This window comes from Mixophyes fleayi, chromosome 6 (genome assembly GCF_038048845.1).
Source record: "Mixophyes fleayi isolate aMixFle1 chromosome 6, aMixFle1.hap1, whole genome shotgun sequence".
NCBI classification, from domain to species: domain Eukaryota; kingdom Metazoa; phylum Chordata; class Amphibia; order Anura; family Limnodynastidae; genus Mixophyes; species Mixophyes fleayi.
This window is the reverse complement of record NC_134407.1, coordinates 36,566,154-36,585,122: the sequence shown is the minus strand read 5'-3', so window position 1 is coordinate 36,585,122 and position 18,969 is coordinate 36,566,154. Positions and strand designations below refer to the sequence as shown.

General features: G+C 38.7%; 2 protein-coding genes across 2 annotated transcripts; both read right to left on the bottom strand.

Moving 5' to 3' along the window:
- Positions 1 to 5,962: 5,962 nt before the first annotated feature.
- On the bottom strand, positions 5,963 to 6,907 carry LOC142095306 (olfactory receptor 5V1-like). Its single transcript, XM_075178263.1, has one exon. The coding sequence runs from the start codon at positions 6,905 to 6,907 to the stop codon at positions 5,963 to 5,965; it is 945 nt and encodes a 314-aa protein (XP_075034364.1).
- Positions 6,908 to 17,401: 10,494 nt separating this feature from the next.
- On the bottom strand, positions 17,402 to 18,319 carry LOC142095305 (olfactory receptor 1F1-like). Its single transcript, XM_075178262.1, has one exon. It carries the CDS (start codon positions 18,317 to 18,319, stop codon positions 17,402 to 17,404), a length of 918 nt encoding a protein of 305 aa, XP_075034363.1.
- Positions 18,320 to 18,969: the final 650 nt, after the last annotated feature.

The following is an 18,969-nucleotide window of genomic DNA, read 5'->3' as shown; positions in this document are numbered from 1 at the left end:
TGAATCTGTGTAAATGTCTAGTTTTCCTACAGCTAGCTGAGATGCTTTAATGAGTGCTGTACATTGAGCTACCTGAGCTGATTGAGGTGATCCTAATGACTTAGCTTTAATTGCCTCATCTTGTGTAGTGACTGCATATCCTGTCACTAGTGAATCATCATCATCATCATCATTTATTTATATATCGCCACTATTTCCGCAGCGCTGTACAGAGAACTCACTCACATCAGTCCCTGCCCCACTGGGGCTCAGAGTCTAAATTCCCTAACACACACACACACACACATAGACAAACACAGACTAGGGCCAATTTTAATAGCAGCCAATTAACCTACCAGTATGTTTTTGGAGTGTGGTAGGAGACCGGAGCATCCGGAGGAAACCCACGCAAACACGGGGAGAACGTACAAACTCCACACAGATAAGCCCATGGTCGGGAATCGAACTCATGACCCTAGTGCTGTAAGGCAGAAGTGCTAACCACTACGCCACCGTGCTGCCCATCATGTGTTTGTCTATGACAACTTCCACCAGTGAAGAAAATTAAATCTGGATTCTCCAATGAAGTCTCATACAGAAAAACTTTGACTTATGTACTTCATACAGTCATGATAATTGTCTTCCTCATCCTCATCTTGTGACGTTTTAGAGGGCAACAAAATAGCAGGATTGAGATTCTGACATTTGTATATTGTAATGTTAGTAGGAGTTAATAATACAATTTCTCATTGTGAAAACCTTTCTGGAGACACGTGTCTAGCCTGTGCACTATTCAGTATATCACAATATTTCACACGATATTCACAATATCCTCTCTCTTTTCCACAAGAATAGCTGCTACACCTATGGACCTTAACCATGAAAGTAATGCTTTCGCTACCATAGGCATATTCTTATCATCATTACAATACAATTGGAAAGAATTTTTATAATTGGGAATGCCTAATGCTGGGGCTGAGGCCAAGGGTCTTTTAATCTCTTCAAATGCCTCAATGGATTCAGGAGTGTGTTCAACCTCATCTGGCATATTCTGGGAAATTGATGAAGAGGGAAAAGCTATAGCTGAAAATCCTGGTATCACTTGCGACTGCATTGTCTCATACCAAGGAATGAGCATACTGCTTTTTGATTTTGAGGTAGAGGGTGTTTAAGAATCAGTGCCACACTTTGGGGATCTAAATGTATCCAGGTGACAAACAATGGCCTAGGTGTTTAACTTATTTAACTGAATTTTCTCCTTGAATACTTTATGGCCTTCTTCTACAATAAAAAGACAATAGTTGTTTAGTATCTTAAGAGAAGTCTGATACGATTTGGAACACAGCAGGAGATTATCCACATATTGGAACAGGACAGAACCACCTGTGGGTACAAATGATTCCAAATTTTTCCACAAACATCGTGTAAAATAATTCAGACTGTCTATAGAACATTGTGTAAAATAATTCAGACTGTCTATAGAACATTGTGTAAAATAATTCAGACTGTCTATAGAACATTGTGTAAAATAATTCAGACTGTCTATAGAACATTGTGTAAAATAATTCAGACTGTCTATAGAACATTGTGTAAAATAATTCAGACTGTCTATAGAACATTGTGTAAAATAATTCAGACTGTCTATAGAACATTGTGTAAAATGAGTTCAGGTAAAGCAAAAAGATATTGTGAATCAGTATGTATTGGTATTGAAAAGAAAACACTGCAGAAATCTATGACAGTAAAGCATTCTGTATCTGCAGGGATCTGCATCAAAATAGTTGCTGGATTAGGCACTACAGGAAAATGTGATTTTACCACTTTATTTAAGGTCTTTAGATCTGGTACTAATCTCAAGGAGTTTCAGGCACTTTTTGGGTTCCCATTCTTGGGTACAGGGAAGATGAGTGAGTTTGCTGAACGCATACATTTCTTTAGTATCCCTTGTTTTAGTAGGGCTTGTATAAGACATTGGTATGTAAACTGTGTCTAAGTTAGCTTGCACGTCCTCCTTGTTAGGTTCTGGAACATGTAAAAATAATCCGTCCGGAGTACAGAAAGTTTAACATTTTAACCTGCATAGCAGATCTCTTCCTAACAAGTTTGATGGAGATACAGCTGACAAAATAAAAGCATGTGATGTAGAAATTGGACCTAGAATCACATTCTGACTAATAGACACAGGGAGATCTGTGATCTGTCCAGTTATTCCCACAGCTTGAACAGTCTGTAAAGTTTTAGAAATATTAACCCTATTAAAATGAGTTTCATCCCCCCACTTGCATCATAACTATTGGTTCTTGAAAGGGTTGTATTTGTGATGCAAGTATACAGGTATGACTTAATCCAATGGGCGAGGTCCAGTCCTTTGTCCATTTTGTGATACAAAAGACTGTGTGTTTGGGTTTAACATATAGGAAAATGAACCTCTCCATGCTAAACAGGGACCTTCCCTCTGTGTAGGAATAAACCATCCACCTCATCCCATAGGACTGAGAGGAGAGAGCCTTGGGTCTGGATTGTAATGCTGAAGTGACAAAAGTATTGGACAATCCCTCTGAGAATGTCCTGACACACCACAAGCAAAACATTGACCAGACTTTACATTTGCAAAATCATGATTTAAAACATATTGAGGAGTTTGCTTAACTTGACTTTTAGCTCCTATCTTATCCTTCTTATGCATTTCACTTTCCAATTTTTTAACTGTAATGACATAAGTTGTTCATTTGTCTTTGTTTTTTGAAAAATATTCTTTTCGTGCCTCTCTACTGACTCTAATAATAGTGACAATTCCTGCCCTTTCCAATATGGATGCGAGATTGTAACTCTATCCCGTATTTGCTCACTTAATCCATCCATAAAAATTGCTTTCATCATAGGTTTAATCTGGACATCTTCAAAATTTGTAAAGCCAGCATATTCCTTAATATTTTTTACAAATCTTTTATGATATTCAGTAACTGTTTCTAACAATTCTTGTTTAGTCAAATACAACTTGTGCAGACAATTAATCTGTTGCGGAAATACAAACTTTAACTGAATCTGAAAGTGTTTAACTATTTTTGCCTGTTAGTCTGCACTGTACAGAAACTATTTTCTTACTATCTATTTTACCATCTGACAACATTGCTAAAACCAGCTGTTTTCAATCTTTTTCTGCCGGTTCATGTGAAACAGATATTGTCTGCGCATATTTACAACTCTGCTGTAAAAAAAAATTTAGGATCGGGAAAATTTTTCACTATGGACTGTAAACCTATTTGGTGCCACGGTGACCAAAGAGGATCTTGGTGTTCTTGTGACCTGTCCCCTGTGACTGTAAACATGCAAACTGGATGGAATCCACTCTTAGGGGCATATTCACTTGTCCGCGTTACTCGGAAAAGTAACGCGGCTTGCGCACTATTACTGTCATTACGGTAATAGAGCGCTTAATTACCGTTATTACGGTACCCTGAACACCGGCTTTCAGCTCGCAGGAAATCCAGCTTAGAATTATCGTAATAATGGTAATAGTTCTAACGCCATGTTACTCTTGCAAGTAACACGGACAATTGAATATGCCCCTTAGTTACAGTTCTAGTAAGAACTGGCTGTTGGACTTTCTTTTGACTCTCTTTCTTTCACTTGCTGTGCTCGCGTTTTCTCCTATTAAAATAAAAATATCCTATTTCTGTGCAGCTCTTTCTCTTACTGCGATAGCCTGATTTCTTCTATTTCTCCCTCTTCTAAACTACCACTATCTTCTGCAGATAACCCTAATTCTACCTTAGCATCAACAGTTTCTATTTTCCATTTTTGGCTGTTCTACAGGAGCAGAAGCCTGTGCTTGTAGTTTGGCTTCTGGCTGTGTTTGTCTTGCCTCCCTTAGAGCTCCGCTGGCTAGAGTAGCACCAATGCCAGCCAGTTCCAACTCATCATGCCACTATTCATCTGAAATACTAGCAATATTTTCAGGGTACAGTGGACAGGAGGTACTCAAATTTGAGAGTGCAAAGGCTTCATCTTTTCAACAACATCAGATTGCTCTTTTTCTTCTTCTTTCTGAATTTTATACAATATAGACTGCTCATACCAATTATCAAAACATTTTAACTGCTTTATTCTTTGTTTTGCTCCTATAACAGTAAATTTTTTATCTTGCACTAAGTCTAGGGAGTCAACATTAAAAGTTACAGTCTCTGGAAAACACATTTTATGACCTTTTGTCATCTTGCGCAACTTATCACAGTATCTCACCTAATCAGGATAAGCAACACATCTGAACACCTGAAATTGTGAATGAATTGGGAATTGTAGGTTACTTTATGTTGATAATGTAATAATATGACAAGAGATTACTAAAATAAAACATGACTACAGATAAGCAAACAAAACAATTCAGAATTCAATTTACAAAACAAATTCCAAGAACGTCACTCCAACTATTGTGTTATGTTATAGTAAACATGGCAAAAATTTGTACTTTAAAGTGACATTTTTGCAAAACAAAGTTTACACAAAAAATAATAAAATTGATCAATTTTTCAACACATATATATGTGTATATATATATATATATATATATATATATAAATATATATATATATTGTATTTTTTATATATATTTTTCATTTTTTAAAAAGTTTTTTAATTTTAATTTAAACTGCAATTATGGACTTGACAATTGTTTTACCAAAAATTTAACTTTCGGGCCCAAAATGGCGAATTGTCCGATAAAAAGTTTTTCTCTAAATGTCTTACAAAGTGGAGTTGTGAATTTGTTTTGTGTATATATGCATGCAACATATAACCTAATATTTTAGTATTTTGTTTTGTTTTGTTTGTTTTTAAATGGAGAACGAGTAAATAACAATACATATTTAAAAGAAGCTCAATTGGTGGAAAGATAAATCCATGTCTCCCTTGCATTGCAGTTGCCATTTGTCTAATCTAATAAAATTACATACAAAACAAAATAATGTTGATGCACTGCAGGTAGAAGTCTAGAAATGATAAAACTTGACACAAGTCAAGTACATCCAATATCAACTAATCATTAGGGTTGGGTATGAAATGTCGAGATTCAAAATGTCTACAGTAAAATGTATACACCAAAATGTCGAAAGTCATAACGTCTACGCTGTTAAAATGTTGACGGTCATAATGTCTACGTGTTCATAAGGTACACACAGTTACAATGTCAACATGTAAAATGTATACAAGGTTGTAAAGTTGGCAGTCTAAATGTCAATATAAATCACTATATTTAAAATGGTAATATATGAAAAAAGTCAAGAAATGTTAAAAAAAAAAAACATGCCGCCTAGACTGGCAGCAGCAAAATCGGGGGGACAAAAAAGCGTGTGGTCAAGCAAGATTGTATCACTTTTACATCTACACAACATAAAGTTCTGCTGGCATGAAAAAAAATATTACTATTTAGGTTATTTGTTCTGACTAGGATCCATTTCTCTAACACCAACTTGTGTTCTTTTGTTTTTAGGGAGCTTAAAAATATAATAAATTAAGTAACGCTACATAACTTACATAGCTTTATCGTTTTCAGCATAATTTCCTTGTAAAATTAGATAACGGTTTTATATTGACAAGTAAAATATCACTGAATGCACTTCGCCATATTCCATTCTGAAAATTCTCATAAATGACCACAAAACCTAAACTACAGGTTGATTTATCATAATAAGGGATGGTAAACATAAATGTTATATTATAACAAAAGCTAAAATGTTTAGTAATGTGCTGCTTTGAACATTGTATAGAATCTTTTTGTTTATCACAATAAACAGATCTTCACTCACCTTCATTCATTGAGCCTACTTACAGGAATAATCATGTGCTAGACTTAAAAAACTAACGGTAGTTATTTATGGAAATCTTACAGACTTTTTGCATGTTACATTTTTATAGAACAATTTATTGTATCTTTTAGGTGTAGTATTATATGTATGTATTACATGCATAGAATATTGTTGGACATCTAATCTTTCTGAAAATAAGAAATATATTTTAGTCCCTGGTTTCTTAATGCAGTTTGGAATTCAATATTCCTCAGAGTGTATATAAAAGGATTCAGCAGTGGAATCAATACAATGTAGAGAAGTGAAAAGAATTTGTCTCGCTCTGGAGATAAGATTGATGTGGGTCTCAGATACATGCACATGATTGTCCCATAAAATATAAGCACACAGGTCAAGTGGGAAGTACAGGTAGAGAAGGCTTTAGATCGTCCTTCTGATGACTGTATATTCAGAATGGTGGAAATAATACACACATATGAAGCTGAAATTAGCAAAAAGGAGTTAAAAGTCAAAAGTAATCCATCAATGTAAATCATAATTTCTACATTAAATGTGTCACTGCATGAAAGCTTGAGCAGTGGAATAACATCACAAAAAAAATGATCAATTACATGGGATGCACAGAAAGATAGCTTAGATATTAGAACTACATGTCCAATAGGATCTAAGAAACCAATGGACCATGCGGCAGCGGCAAAACAAGCACAGTTTTTTTGGTTCATCCGTACAATATAGTAAAGAGGGTGGCAGATTGCAATATAACGGTCATAGGCCATGGCTGATAGCAGTAGAAATTCACACATAGCTAAGGATACAAACAAATACATTTGAGTCATACACCCTATGAAGGAAATGTTCTTCTGCTGTGTGAAGAGAACATGCAGGAAATTTGGTAGAATTGTGGAAGTAAACGAGATGTCCAGAAATGAAAGATTCAGTAGAAAAATATACATTGGGGTGTGCAAGTGGGAATTTATCGAAATCACAATAAAAATTGTTAGATTTCCCAACAAAGTGATCATGTAAATTAATAGGAACAGAATGAAAAGTGGAAACTGTAAATGAAGAGCATTAGAAAACCCCTGGATAGTAAACTTTGTTATATTGTTCTGGAATCCTGTCATTATTTTTTATCTTTTCTTCCCTGCAATATTGCAATAAGCAATAATACACATCAAAGTGCAAAGTAAATCACATTTGAGACATTAATAATAATAATAATAATAATAATAATAATAATAATAATAATAATGTGCAGGTTGCAGGTTGCTGGATTCAAGTTTCTGGCCAAAACCATGCTCTGACCGGACTTCAAGACTATCTAACAGGTAGAAATGTGAGCAGCAAACGTGTTTTGAGCTAAGGGCATTTGCATTTTGGGCACATAGGGGCACACAGGGGCACACGCAGGATTGTCCACCCCCACAGAAAAAGCAAAAAAGCAAAAAAAAAAAGCGAGAGAGCTGCTGCGCATGCACCCGCACCGTTTCGGCAGCACTGTACTATACAGTACTATACAACACCGCCGCGGACACTTCTTTGACAGCGCCACGGCTGCTGTATAGTACAGTGCCGCTATGTGTGGCACTTCGTTAGCGCAGGGGTTTCTGGAGACCCAGAAACACCCCCTGCGTGCGCCACTGGCATATGCACTGAGTTTGAATTGCAGTACACAGAATCTATTTACACCATTACTGTCAGTAACAACAAATACATGTTCAGGTTCTGAACTGTAGAGTTGTATATCTTAGTTATATTTTCTTGTAAAAACAGGTGGCTATAGATGGGGTAAAGATTCATGCTGTGAGTAGTGCACGATGGCTCAGTAATAAGTTACAAATTAGAAGTTCCAGGTCACAGTAACAAATATCCCCTTATATGAAGTTATTTTGAGCAATCACTCAAAATTAAGGGCATATTAGAAATTGTTCACATTATATAAAATAAATAATAATGAAAATACATAATATTATATATTAACTGGCATATGAATCGATTTGTGTCCTTATAGCTTACTCTAGGTAAATCCAATATACTCTGATAATATGTAAAAGCACCTACTTATCTTATCTCATCATTGCTGTGTTTCCAAGCAGTTAGTCTGATTGAGATAGAATGTAGGAGATTTGCATCATTTATATTGTGTATATTGGGAAATATGATCAGTTGGGAAACTAGTGTAGCAATTAAATATATTGTAATAAATTATGAATCTAGACTCTGGGACTCAGATACTAAACACCAATGCTCCAGAGATGCACGATGGCTATGACCTTTAGGTATATTTTAGATGTACACTTTATTTTATTTTGTTTCTCTGTCTCATAATTTGCTTATAAGTACGGTAAGTCAAAAGAAGGCATTTTATTGTACCCAGTAAATTTCAAAATATTATTTTTAGCTTTGTTAACAATAATAGTGATAGTTGTTATTAATATTGTTTAAAATACTAAGAACTGTTGTAAAAAAAAAAATGCTGGTTTATAAATATTATTAGTTTATAAAATATCAGCATCACCTGTATCTTTGTACAGAAAAAATAGTAACAATTTTATAGACTTTAAAATATACAAAAACATGGAGATACAATATGAATTAGAACCCTTCTCAATATCTCTGTCTAATCCACCCATTAATTTCTCAAATTCCCGGTTAGAGGACTTTTTTCGGGTTGCACCCACTCAGTGTTACCAAACAAGCAAATAGTAGGCGCTTTAAACAAAATATCCCTTTTTAATGATTAATGATAATCAACAGATGGTGGATGTCATATACTTTGAACTGATTTTAAAATCAATTAATATTTTTTTTTTAAATTCAAATAGCATAGGGGGTGTTGCTTGCGTACTAAAGATGGTGGACACGTTTTGTTCTACCTCCGGTGAGAAATAACTGAAGCCTTAATCATCCAGGGGTCTCCCCAACCCATGCCAACTTGCGATTTCCACCACAAGACTCTTGGGGCTCCAGTGAGTGCAAGAAGTACCCAGTCAGTACACTGCAGTTGTCCTGAGGCCTGATCATCTGCTCCCCACCATAAGGCTCTTCCAGGTTCCATAGTATGGCACATACTATCGTGCTTCTTTCACATCCCTGATGGAGGTTCTACATAAGCTGCTCGATTGACCCATCAGACCCCAGAAACGGACCTCAGTGAAAGATTACTGATTGGTCATATGTGTCCAAACATGGCTTGCATCCCTCTTTCTCCTCGTTTCAATCTCGCCAAAACCTGACGTGACCGTGCACTTTGAAGTGGCCATCCTTCCCTGACGCACATTACATTGTGCTCCCTGCTCACGACATCAATGACAATAATGCAACCTCTGAGACCTTTTTCTGGGAGGCACACCAATGTGTCGTGAGAGGGAGATGTATACAGCTGGTGTCTTTGTTTCATAAACAATAGTTGATGCAAATTGAAACCCTATTGGCTAAGATATAAACAATTTAAACTTGCCATAAACAAAATTTCACAAAGGAAACCTATGCAGATGTAATTGAGGCCAGAGCTGCCCTAAACAGATTGCTAACCAATAAGATCAAGTGGTCATCTTCCAAATGTCAAAAAAGTTTCTACCACCCCAGACTCCCCACCATCTCCAGTGGCCCTCATAGAATTCCCCCAGCCCAACGAACAGACTACACCCTCTGGCACCCCTGCCATGCTGCGAGTATTTTCAGACTGTCAAAATGAAGGTTAATGTGTTCTGATGTGTACTTGCACTTTTCTATATGTATATTGCTGAATTTATGAGCCTTGCTTCAACTAAGTGAACCCCTCCCTGCGTGGGTGTCCCCCATGTGTTCCACCTTGTGTGATTTCCCCTCTTTTCTTTTTTCTGTACCCCATATATTTTAGAAAAGAGTCAATAAAAATATTGATGATAAAAAAAAACTTAGCTAGGATGCTCAGAGCCCAACATGCCCAGACTTTTATACATTCTATAAAAGTGAATGTGGCATTGTCCAACAAACGACAGTGGAATAGAAAGCGCCTTCCATGCTTACTATACAAACTAAATAATCTTTCCAACAGCTCGAAATCGGTTGCTATATTACATGTCTAGGATTACATAAACTCCATTGAATTCCCCAAATTGTCACCAGAGACACTCATGCACTGTACCAACCTTTCACCCTCCAAGAATTGGACCTAGCCATATTATTCACACCGAATAGTAAAAGTCAAAACCTTGATGGATTCTCCCCCCACTTATTATAAGACATTTCAGCACAAATTAGTCCCAGTTTCTTTTACAAGCCTTCAACGATATATCAGATCAGATGCTGCCCATTTTTCCGCTCAAGCTCTCAAGATTCACATCATGGTTATACCAAAAGTGGTTAAGGGCCCCTCCCTGTGCTCCAGATACTGACCTATTTCCCTGTTGAATGCCGATGTAAAACCTTTTGAAAAGCTGAACCTTCTTACCAGGGATAAGGGCCACTCTGATTAGGTGGGACTTGTCCCTGGTAGAAAGGCCTGAGGCAACACATACAAATTCATTAACTTGATACAACATGTAACAAATTACAGACATCCTGACCATGTTAATCTACACTGATGTTGAAAAGGCACTTGACAGGGTGAATTGGAAATTAATATGTGGTATACTAGAGCACACGGGACTGGGACCAATGTGCCTAAATAAAATCCTAGCTCTATACAGAAACCCCTCAGTCAGAATACGGATAAATGGTTCTCTTTCAGGATGCCATCCCCATTACAAGCAGCACCAGGCAGGGATGCCCTCTCTCACCATTGTTTTTTGTGTTGTGTATGGAGGCACTATCTAGATCTATGCGAAGAAGCCTGGACATCAATGGTGTGGTTGTCAGAGATAATGCGCGCAAACTGTCTCAGTGTCACACTGGGATGTGATGCTACCTGCTGGTATTAGCACTGCTTAAACTGGAGGCGCAGAGTCTAATGTGCCTCTGGTATTCACCAGGGACCCCCAGAAGGAGGTTTGAGTTTGGATGCGGGGGACACGCAGGTCACAGTTCTCCAGTACAGCTGCCAGCAAGGCAGAAGTAGAATGGTCAGGCAATCCGGGTCAGAACCAGTCAGACAGAGACGGTACCAATACATGATCAAATAGAAAAGTCAGGAAACAAGCCGAGGTCAGAATCCACAAAGAGCAGGCAGGGAGCAATCAGAGAGGAGTCAGAAAAGGGTCGAAGTCAAATACCAGGAGTCAATACGATACACAGGGAACACTGGAGTAGAGTTGGGACCTGATACTCTGGCACCCATTAGGGTGTCTGAGAATTCCTTAAATAGTGCTGGTCCAGATCCTAATTACTGAGACTAAGCTCATGTGTGGTTCTGCCGGCTGGGTGGCCGGAAGCATGACATCTGGTTGCTATGCAATCAGACGCAGGAGGAGCAGCAGCAGACGGATGTCCAGCAACGTAGGGATGGTGCCCGACAGTACCCCTCCTTCCTTTCTCTTGGTACAAGGAACATTCGGATGACGTCTAAGGAAATCTTGTAATAAACGAGGAGCATGAAGGTTTTTTTGTTTTACCCATTACCTCTCTTCAGGGTTGATAACCTTTCAGTGAACCAGAAACTGAGGTTGACCATGGGATAGATGGCAGTCCAAAATGCAGCTGACCATCGTAGTAGTTGGAATGGGGGAAGGTTGGGAGGGCTTCTTAAAGGCTTTATTGAGTACCAGAGGCTTCAAGAGTGAAATTTGAAAAGAGTTATGGATCCTTAGGGAGTAAGGAAGGCGGAGCTTGCAACAAATTGGATTGATGATGTGTAAAATGGAGAATAGTCCGATAAACCTAGGTGCGAATTTCATGGAGGGGACCAGCAGGGAACAGGGAACATCTTGCAATGATGATTGGCTGCCACATTGTAACGGGAGGAGGACTCCAGCAGTTTGTTTTTTGTTTTGGTCCAGATGTGGGAAAAATCACGCACCAAGGTATCTGCAGCAGGAACCAAAGAGATGGTATTAGGAACCTTTGACACAAAGGTGTGGTTCCAAGCAGGAACAGCTGATAGGAGGAGTCTTGGTACGGGCAAGAGCCACAATGTTGGTTGGGTTGATGATAGGTCGGAACTCTGTATCGGCAGGAAGATTAGTCTTATCAAAGGAGTGAGAAATAGCATTGGCCCGAGAATTCTTGGATCCAGGACGAAAGGTAAGTGTGAAATCAAAACAAGAGAGAAAAGATAATGAACAGGCCTGTCTAGGATTGAGGCAATGAGCAGAATGTAGGTTTGTGAGATTTTTATGGTCAGTAAAGATTGTCACAGGTTGCAGAGCACCTTCGAGGAGGTGTCACCCTTCTACGAGAGCAGACTTAATTGCTAGTAACTCCTTATCCACAATCCTATATTTCTTTTCACTGGATGAGAATTTCCTTGAAAAGAAACCACAAGGATGCCATCTACCAAAGGAATCTTCCTTAGAAAGGATAGCGCCAATAGCAACAGCGGATACATCAACTTCCAGAAAGAATGTTTTTTTCTGGTCCAGGTGTCTAAGGACTGGCACGGAGGAGAACACTTTCTTCAGAGATTCAAATGCAGTCATAGCCTCTGGAGACCATTGTTTGGGGTTGGAGGTCTTACGGGTGAGTTCAGTGGTGGATGCGATGAGACTGGAGAAGTCTTGAATAAATTGGCGATAACAATTTGCAAATCCAATGAAACTTCCCTTTACAAGGCAGCGCCGCTTTAAATTTAAGCTGTCATCTCGCTGATTTCCAGCGACTTGTACAACCCGCACTATGATACATTTACCCCCTGGTCTGGTCTAAATGAATTGACCAAAAAACTTGACACCTCTGCCATAACGCCACCTGATTCTTCTATCAACATCCAAAGGATGGTGGAGGATTATTTTCATGACAGCATAGAAATAGACACATCAGACAGTCCCTTTACATACTAGAAGGAATAAAAGGGAAACTGAAGACCCATGTACCAACTCGCTTTGCACTGTCTAAGCTGCCCACCCTCCAGTGTGTACTCGGAAAGAGTTTTCAGCACAGCCGGGAACCTTGTCAGTGATCGGCGAAGGGGGCTTCTTCCTCAAAATGTGGAAAAGATGATGTTCATAAAAATGAACTTCAATTTCCACGAAGAAGGCCTTTCCCGCCAATTACATCAAAATACTGAGACTTCTGTAATGGATTCCAGCAGTGATGAATTAATAATGTGTGAGGATGATGTACAAACTGATGAGGGTGAGGATGAGGCTGGGGATGATGAAAACAACATCTTGCCACAGTAGAGTTCATTAACAGCACTGTTACCTTAGGGGCCTTAAGCCCATTGTTAGCTTGTTTTGTGGGGGCCCAAACAAACCAAGCACATCATCATCATCATCATCACCATTTATTTACATAGTGCCACTAATTCCACAGCGCTGTACAGAGAACTCACTCACATCAGTCCCTGCCCCATTGGAGCTTACAGTCTAAATTCCCTATCATACACACACAGACACACAGACAGACACACAGTGTTTCCGGTTTTCTCCCACACTCCAGAAACAAACTAGGGTCAATTTGATAGCAGTCAATTAACCGACCAGTATGTTTTTGGAGTGTGGGAGGAAACTGGAGCACCCAGAGGAAACCCACGCAATCACGGGGCGAACATACAAACTCCACACAGATAAGGTCATGGTTGGGAATCGAACTCATGACCCCAGTTCTGTAAGGCAGAAGTGCTAACTACTGAGCCACCGTGCAGCTCATCATCCCATCAGCCTCAAAAGTGGCAGTCCTTGTCACTGAAGTGCTTGGTTTGTTAAAGTGTGAATGTCCTTTTTAAGATTCAACATAAGGGTGGGTGGGAGATCCCAAGGACAATTCCATCTTCCACCACTTTTCCTTTCAGCTACCGCTGTGTGCCAATGTAACCTACATATGCTATATACTGTTGTGTGCTTTGCAAAAATCTTAGATAGCCATTGATGATGCAGATGACTCAGCACAACATTTTCACATCTGGTCTTGTCTACTGTAAAAGAATTGACCAGAATTAGTGACACCTCTGCTGTAACTCCACCTGATCCTACTATCAACTATCAACATCCAAAGAATGGTGGAGGATTATTTTTATTTTTTTTGAACGGTATAAAGAAAACAGTTTTATTAACAAAGAACAACGTTGCTTGCAGAAGTAAATAAGAAAATACAGGAAATAGTACGAACCGAATATTGCTGATACTGCACAGGGTTTTCTAAGTATCGTCGAATACCAGTAACAAAGTAATACAGCGGATGCAGGTAAAATGGCTGAGTGGGGTGATATCTGGTGTAGTGATGTCAGCAGCAGCATGTGAAAGTCCCAGAGCACAGGAGAATTAGGACAACACAACTATAAGGAATAGCAACAAAACAACAATGACCAGCACAGGTAATAGAGAGGGGCAGGTATAAATAGGGAATCACCAGGTGCAGGAGATAATTGGTGCAACAGGTTAACCGCTAGTAATGAGAAGGAAAGGCACAATAGCAGCATCTCTTGTGAATAGAAGTACTGCCAGATAACATTACAAGCCCAAAAGTCCTGGAGGCAGGAACTGCCAATGCAAAGCAGCATGCAAATCTATCTCATATCTATCAATCTTTTTCATATCTGTCTATATATCTCATATCTATGTATCTCATATCTTTCTATCTCATATCTATCTATATATCTATCTCATATCTACTTTTATATATATCTATCTTATCCATCCAACCACCCATCTGATTTAGAATCAGATAGTCCAGCTCCTATCTATCTATCTATCTATCTATCTATCTATCTATCTATCTATCTGTCTGTCTGTCTGTCTGTCTGTCTGTCTGTCTATCTATCTATCCACATCTCTATGGCCCCAATTTATTACCCACTGATTGCATAGATAATGATTGAACTATCGTTCATATTTATTAAAAAAACCTTCACACGGAGAGCAGGAGTCCGAAAAAATGCTCTTCCTGGAAATAACAAAACTCACTTTACACTTGTCTCTTCTCCTGTTTGATGCTGATTATGATGAAATCCCAGACTGCAAGAACGTGAGTCATATGACAGGGAGGGATCACATGATACCTCCACACTTGTGCTGTTGAGCTCTCCTATTCGGAAGTCGGAACAGAGCTTAACATAGCTGACAAGTATCAAAAAGTTGATGTATGCCAGCCTGAGCTGGCATACATTAACGTGGATAAGTTCAGAAATTTAGGCATTTTTGGAACTTAGTAAATTGCATTTATATTAGATATCATATAATATTCAGAACATAGCTCCTGATGTCCACCATGTAGTTCTCCAGACATTAATAAAACTACAACTCCCATGCTGTTTGGCTTTGAAATGACTAGCTAGCGGCTTGCAGATATCAGCAAAGTTTTGAGAATGTGGCACCTATTAGAGAAAACATCAATGCAACTTTTCCCATGTCTCTTTCTCTTTGCTAAGTTCTTCTCACTCCTATTGTTCAGTGTGTACTTGTCCAGGGCCATGGGGGGGCGATCATGGGCCTGGGGGCCAGAGGTCATTCTGGAACCCCTCTCCCCCTTAATCATCCATCTCTTCAAGTATATATGCAACATGTACCACAGTTTGAGTGTGCAGAATGTTGGCTACTGGAGTGTAGGTTGTTGTTGACAGGATTGGAGTCAGTAAAATCGCGTGATTTCAGAGTGAGGCAGCGCGTAGGGTTGTCAACTCCTACACATAGCTTATTCATTCCCATAAAACTCAAAAAGCTGGGGAAATAGGGTGTACCCAACATTGATTAACGACGGTACTTGGCCAATATCAATTTACAACTCATTTGCATTACACTTAGGTTTACTCTTTGATGCACTGGTTGAAGTAGAACAGCTTTCCTTGGAGCTACAGAAGCAATCTATTACACTTATGCATGCTCATAAATTAATTGGAAAAAACGGTGCAGGAGAGGGAGTCACTAGCAGAAGATCACCCAATGCGTTTACAGGATAAGGACTAGGTCGGCTGAGAGATAGCTACAGCTGCAGTTTGACAACCAGCAAGAACACAGGCTGTGAAGTATCAGACGATTATGCGGGTAGCAAAAAGGAAATAAAAAAAATAAAAATGTCACCGCCACAACCTGTATATAATATATAGAAAATAGTGAGACCTTTGCTTGTTTCAGGGTGGAGAGATGACTCAAAGTGGAAACATAGAGAAGATGAAGTTGCGGAAGAGGGGAATAAAGTAGTTGACAGGTAGGGGCAATCCCTAAACATTCCTTACAGTGCCACCGTGTATATCTGTGAGAGGGTTCAATGTGGAAGAAGATACTTAAAGAAGAAAGCAAAAGAATTAGTGAAGTTAACTCCTAACTGATTCGTAGTGTTTGGCGCTAGGAACAAATATAGTCTATTGTGTTATAAATCACATACACCATCTCTCTCATCAAGGGACCATAACTTGTTTATGACCACTGCTGATAAATGAACACAGGAAGGGTCATTAATGAACCTGAAGTTGCAAATACCTTAGACCACAGGGTAAAAGCTGTTTTGAAATATAATCCATGTATATTTGCATGATTGTGTCCATGTGTACAGAATGAACATTAAACACTATTAACATGTCAAGATGGCTGAAGCTCATAGTTAGCGAGCCCAGTAATAAGAAATCAGCAGTCTCCTATCATTACCACGTCACAGACCATCCGTCACAACAGCTAAAGACTGCAACCTTCTCAGAAACATAGTATATTATTATTATTATTATATGCCAGCAATTTTCTATGTCAGTCTTCTGCATTAATCCCATAATGCAGCATTTAAACAATTTAGCTGCTGGTAAACTCCCTTAAACCACTTTCCAATGTATTCATTCTATTTTATACTTGAAAGGCTCTAACACAGACTTCACAAAATCCTTCTGAGATGGGAACATCTAAATCACTATCCGCACGGGAAAGGGCATCAGGACAAAGGACAAGTCATGTGTCTGCCTCTGCACTGTGCAGACTGCACAGCAATCTACACTTCTGTAGGCCCGCGAACCGCAACTGACCCCCCCCCCCCCTAAAAAAAAATCAATCAAAACAATCATTGGATTTTGGGGCAGAACCGGAGCATATTTGTCCTTAACCTGTTTGCAAGCAAAATACATGCTTGCAGATCTCTTCAGGGACAGTGTGAATTTAGAAGTGCCGATATGTCATACAGTCTGATACCGACACACTTCCAGCATTGTCTAAAATGATAGCCATATTACACCATAGGGCCCCCCTGTCTTAAGTGTTTTAATCCAGCTCTGGGTGTGATTGTTGTCTTATCACTGATTTTTCATTTCTGGCTATATTGAACAAACTGTTTTTTATCTCTCTGAGGAGTGTCTGTCTGTACCCCGCTTGAGAGCGAACCAGCTGGGGATTTCCCTTTACTATATTCAGATCACAAGTCCGAGATGTACACCGGAGTAATTGTCTCGATTCCTGGGCTGCGTTTTCGATAAGTGATGTTGACAGCTATAAAAATAATTTTGTATGTTACTAGTACCATTTTTATAGCAGTAACTTACTGTATGTTTTAGATGTAGTGGTCAGTTACTAAAGGCTGTAAAATAGAATATTTTTGAGGTATCAATAAAAATAAGAAATATATGTTTATCTCTGATTTCTTAATGCAGTTTGGAATTCAATATTTCTCAGAGTGTAAATAAAAGGATTCAGCAGTGGAATTAATACAATGTAGAGAAGAGAAAAAAATTTGTCTCGTTCTGGAGATAAGATTGATGTAGGTCTGAGATACATGCAGATGATTGTCCCATATATTATAACCACACAGGTCAAGTGGGAAGTACAGGTAGAGAAGGCTTTAGAGCGTCCTTCTGATGACTGTATATTCAGGATGGTGAAAACAATACACACATATGACACTGAAATTAGCAAAAAGGAGTTAAAAGTCAAAAGGAATCCTTCAATGTAATTCATAATTTCTATATTAAATGTGTCACTGCATGAAAGCTTGAGCAGTGGAGTAACATCACAAAAAATATGATCAATTACATGGGATGCACAGAAAGATAGCTTAGATATTAGGACTACATGTCCAATAGGGTCTAAAAAACCAACGGACCATGCGGCAGCGACAAGACAAGCACAGTGTTTTTCATCCATCCGTACAACATAGTGTAGTGGGTGACAGATTGCAATATAACGATCATAGGCCATGGCTGTTAGCAGTATATATTCACAGACCACCAAGGATGCAAACACATACATTTGAGCGATACACCCTACAAAGGAAATGTTCTTCTGCTGTGTGAAGAGAACATGCAGGAAATTTGGTAGAATCGTAGAGGTAAACGAGATGTCAATAAATGAAAGGTTCATTAGAAAAATATACATTGGGGTGTGCAAGTGGGAATTGAGGGAAATCACGGTAAAAACTGTTAGATTCCCCAATAAAGTGATCAGGTAAATAAATAGGAAGAGAATAAAAAGTGGATAATGCAAATGCTGAACATTCAAAAACCCCTGGATAGTAAACTCTGTTATATTGTTCTGGAATCCTGTCATCATTTTCTATCTTTTCTTCCCTAAGCGTAAATTTGAGTCATAAATAATAATTATAATATTAATAATAATAATAATAACAATAATAATCATAACATCTGCAGCAATGTTCAGCGGTTGTTGAATCGAAGCTTTTGCCCAAAACCGTACTCTGACTGGACTGTCAGGACTATATAACAGGTGGAAATGGGAGCAGCAAAAGCTAAGAGCAGTAAGGGCACATGCACTGAGATTGAACTGCAGTACCCAGAATCTATTCACACCATTGCTACTAAAGGGAGAGCTGCAGCTACTAGGTTAGGACTATGGTGTCTGTATGTGTCTGTAATTAAGTACTGACATTATATTATACATTGATCATACGCAACATTTAAACCACTGACAATAGAGGTGAATAACATTGATTGTCTCATTACAATGACACCTGTTAAGGGGTGGGATATATAAGGCAGCAAGTGAGTATTCAGTTCTTGAACTTGATGTGTTGGAAGCAGGAAAAATGGGTAAGCGTAAGGTTCTGAGTGACTTTGAGAAGGGCCAAATTGTGATGACTAGATGACTGGGTCAAAACATCTCCAAAATGGTAGATCATGTGAGGTTTTCCCGATATGCAGTGGTTAGTACCTACCAAAAGTGGTCCAAGTAAGGACAACTTG

Coding starts and splice junctions, on each gene's coding strand:
- LOC142095306 (XM_075178263.1), bottom strand. CDS start 6,907: ATGACAGGATTCCAGAACAATATAACAAAGTTTACTATCCAGGGGTTT.
- LOC142095305 (XM_075178262.1), bottom strand. CDS start 18,319: ATGATGACAGGATTCCAGAACAATATAACAGAGTTTACTATCCAGGGG.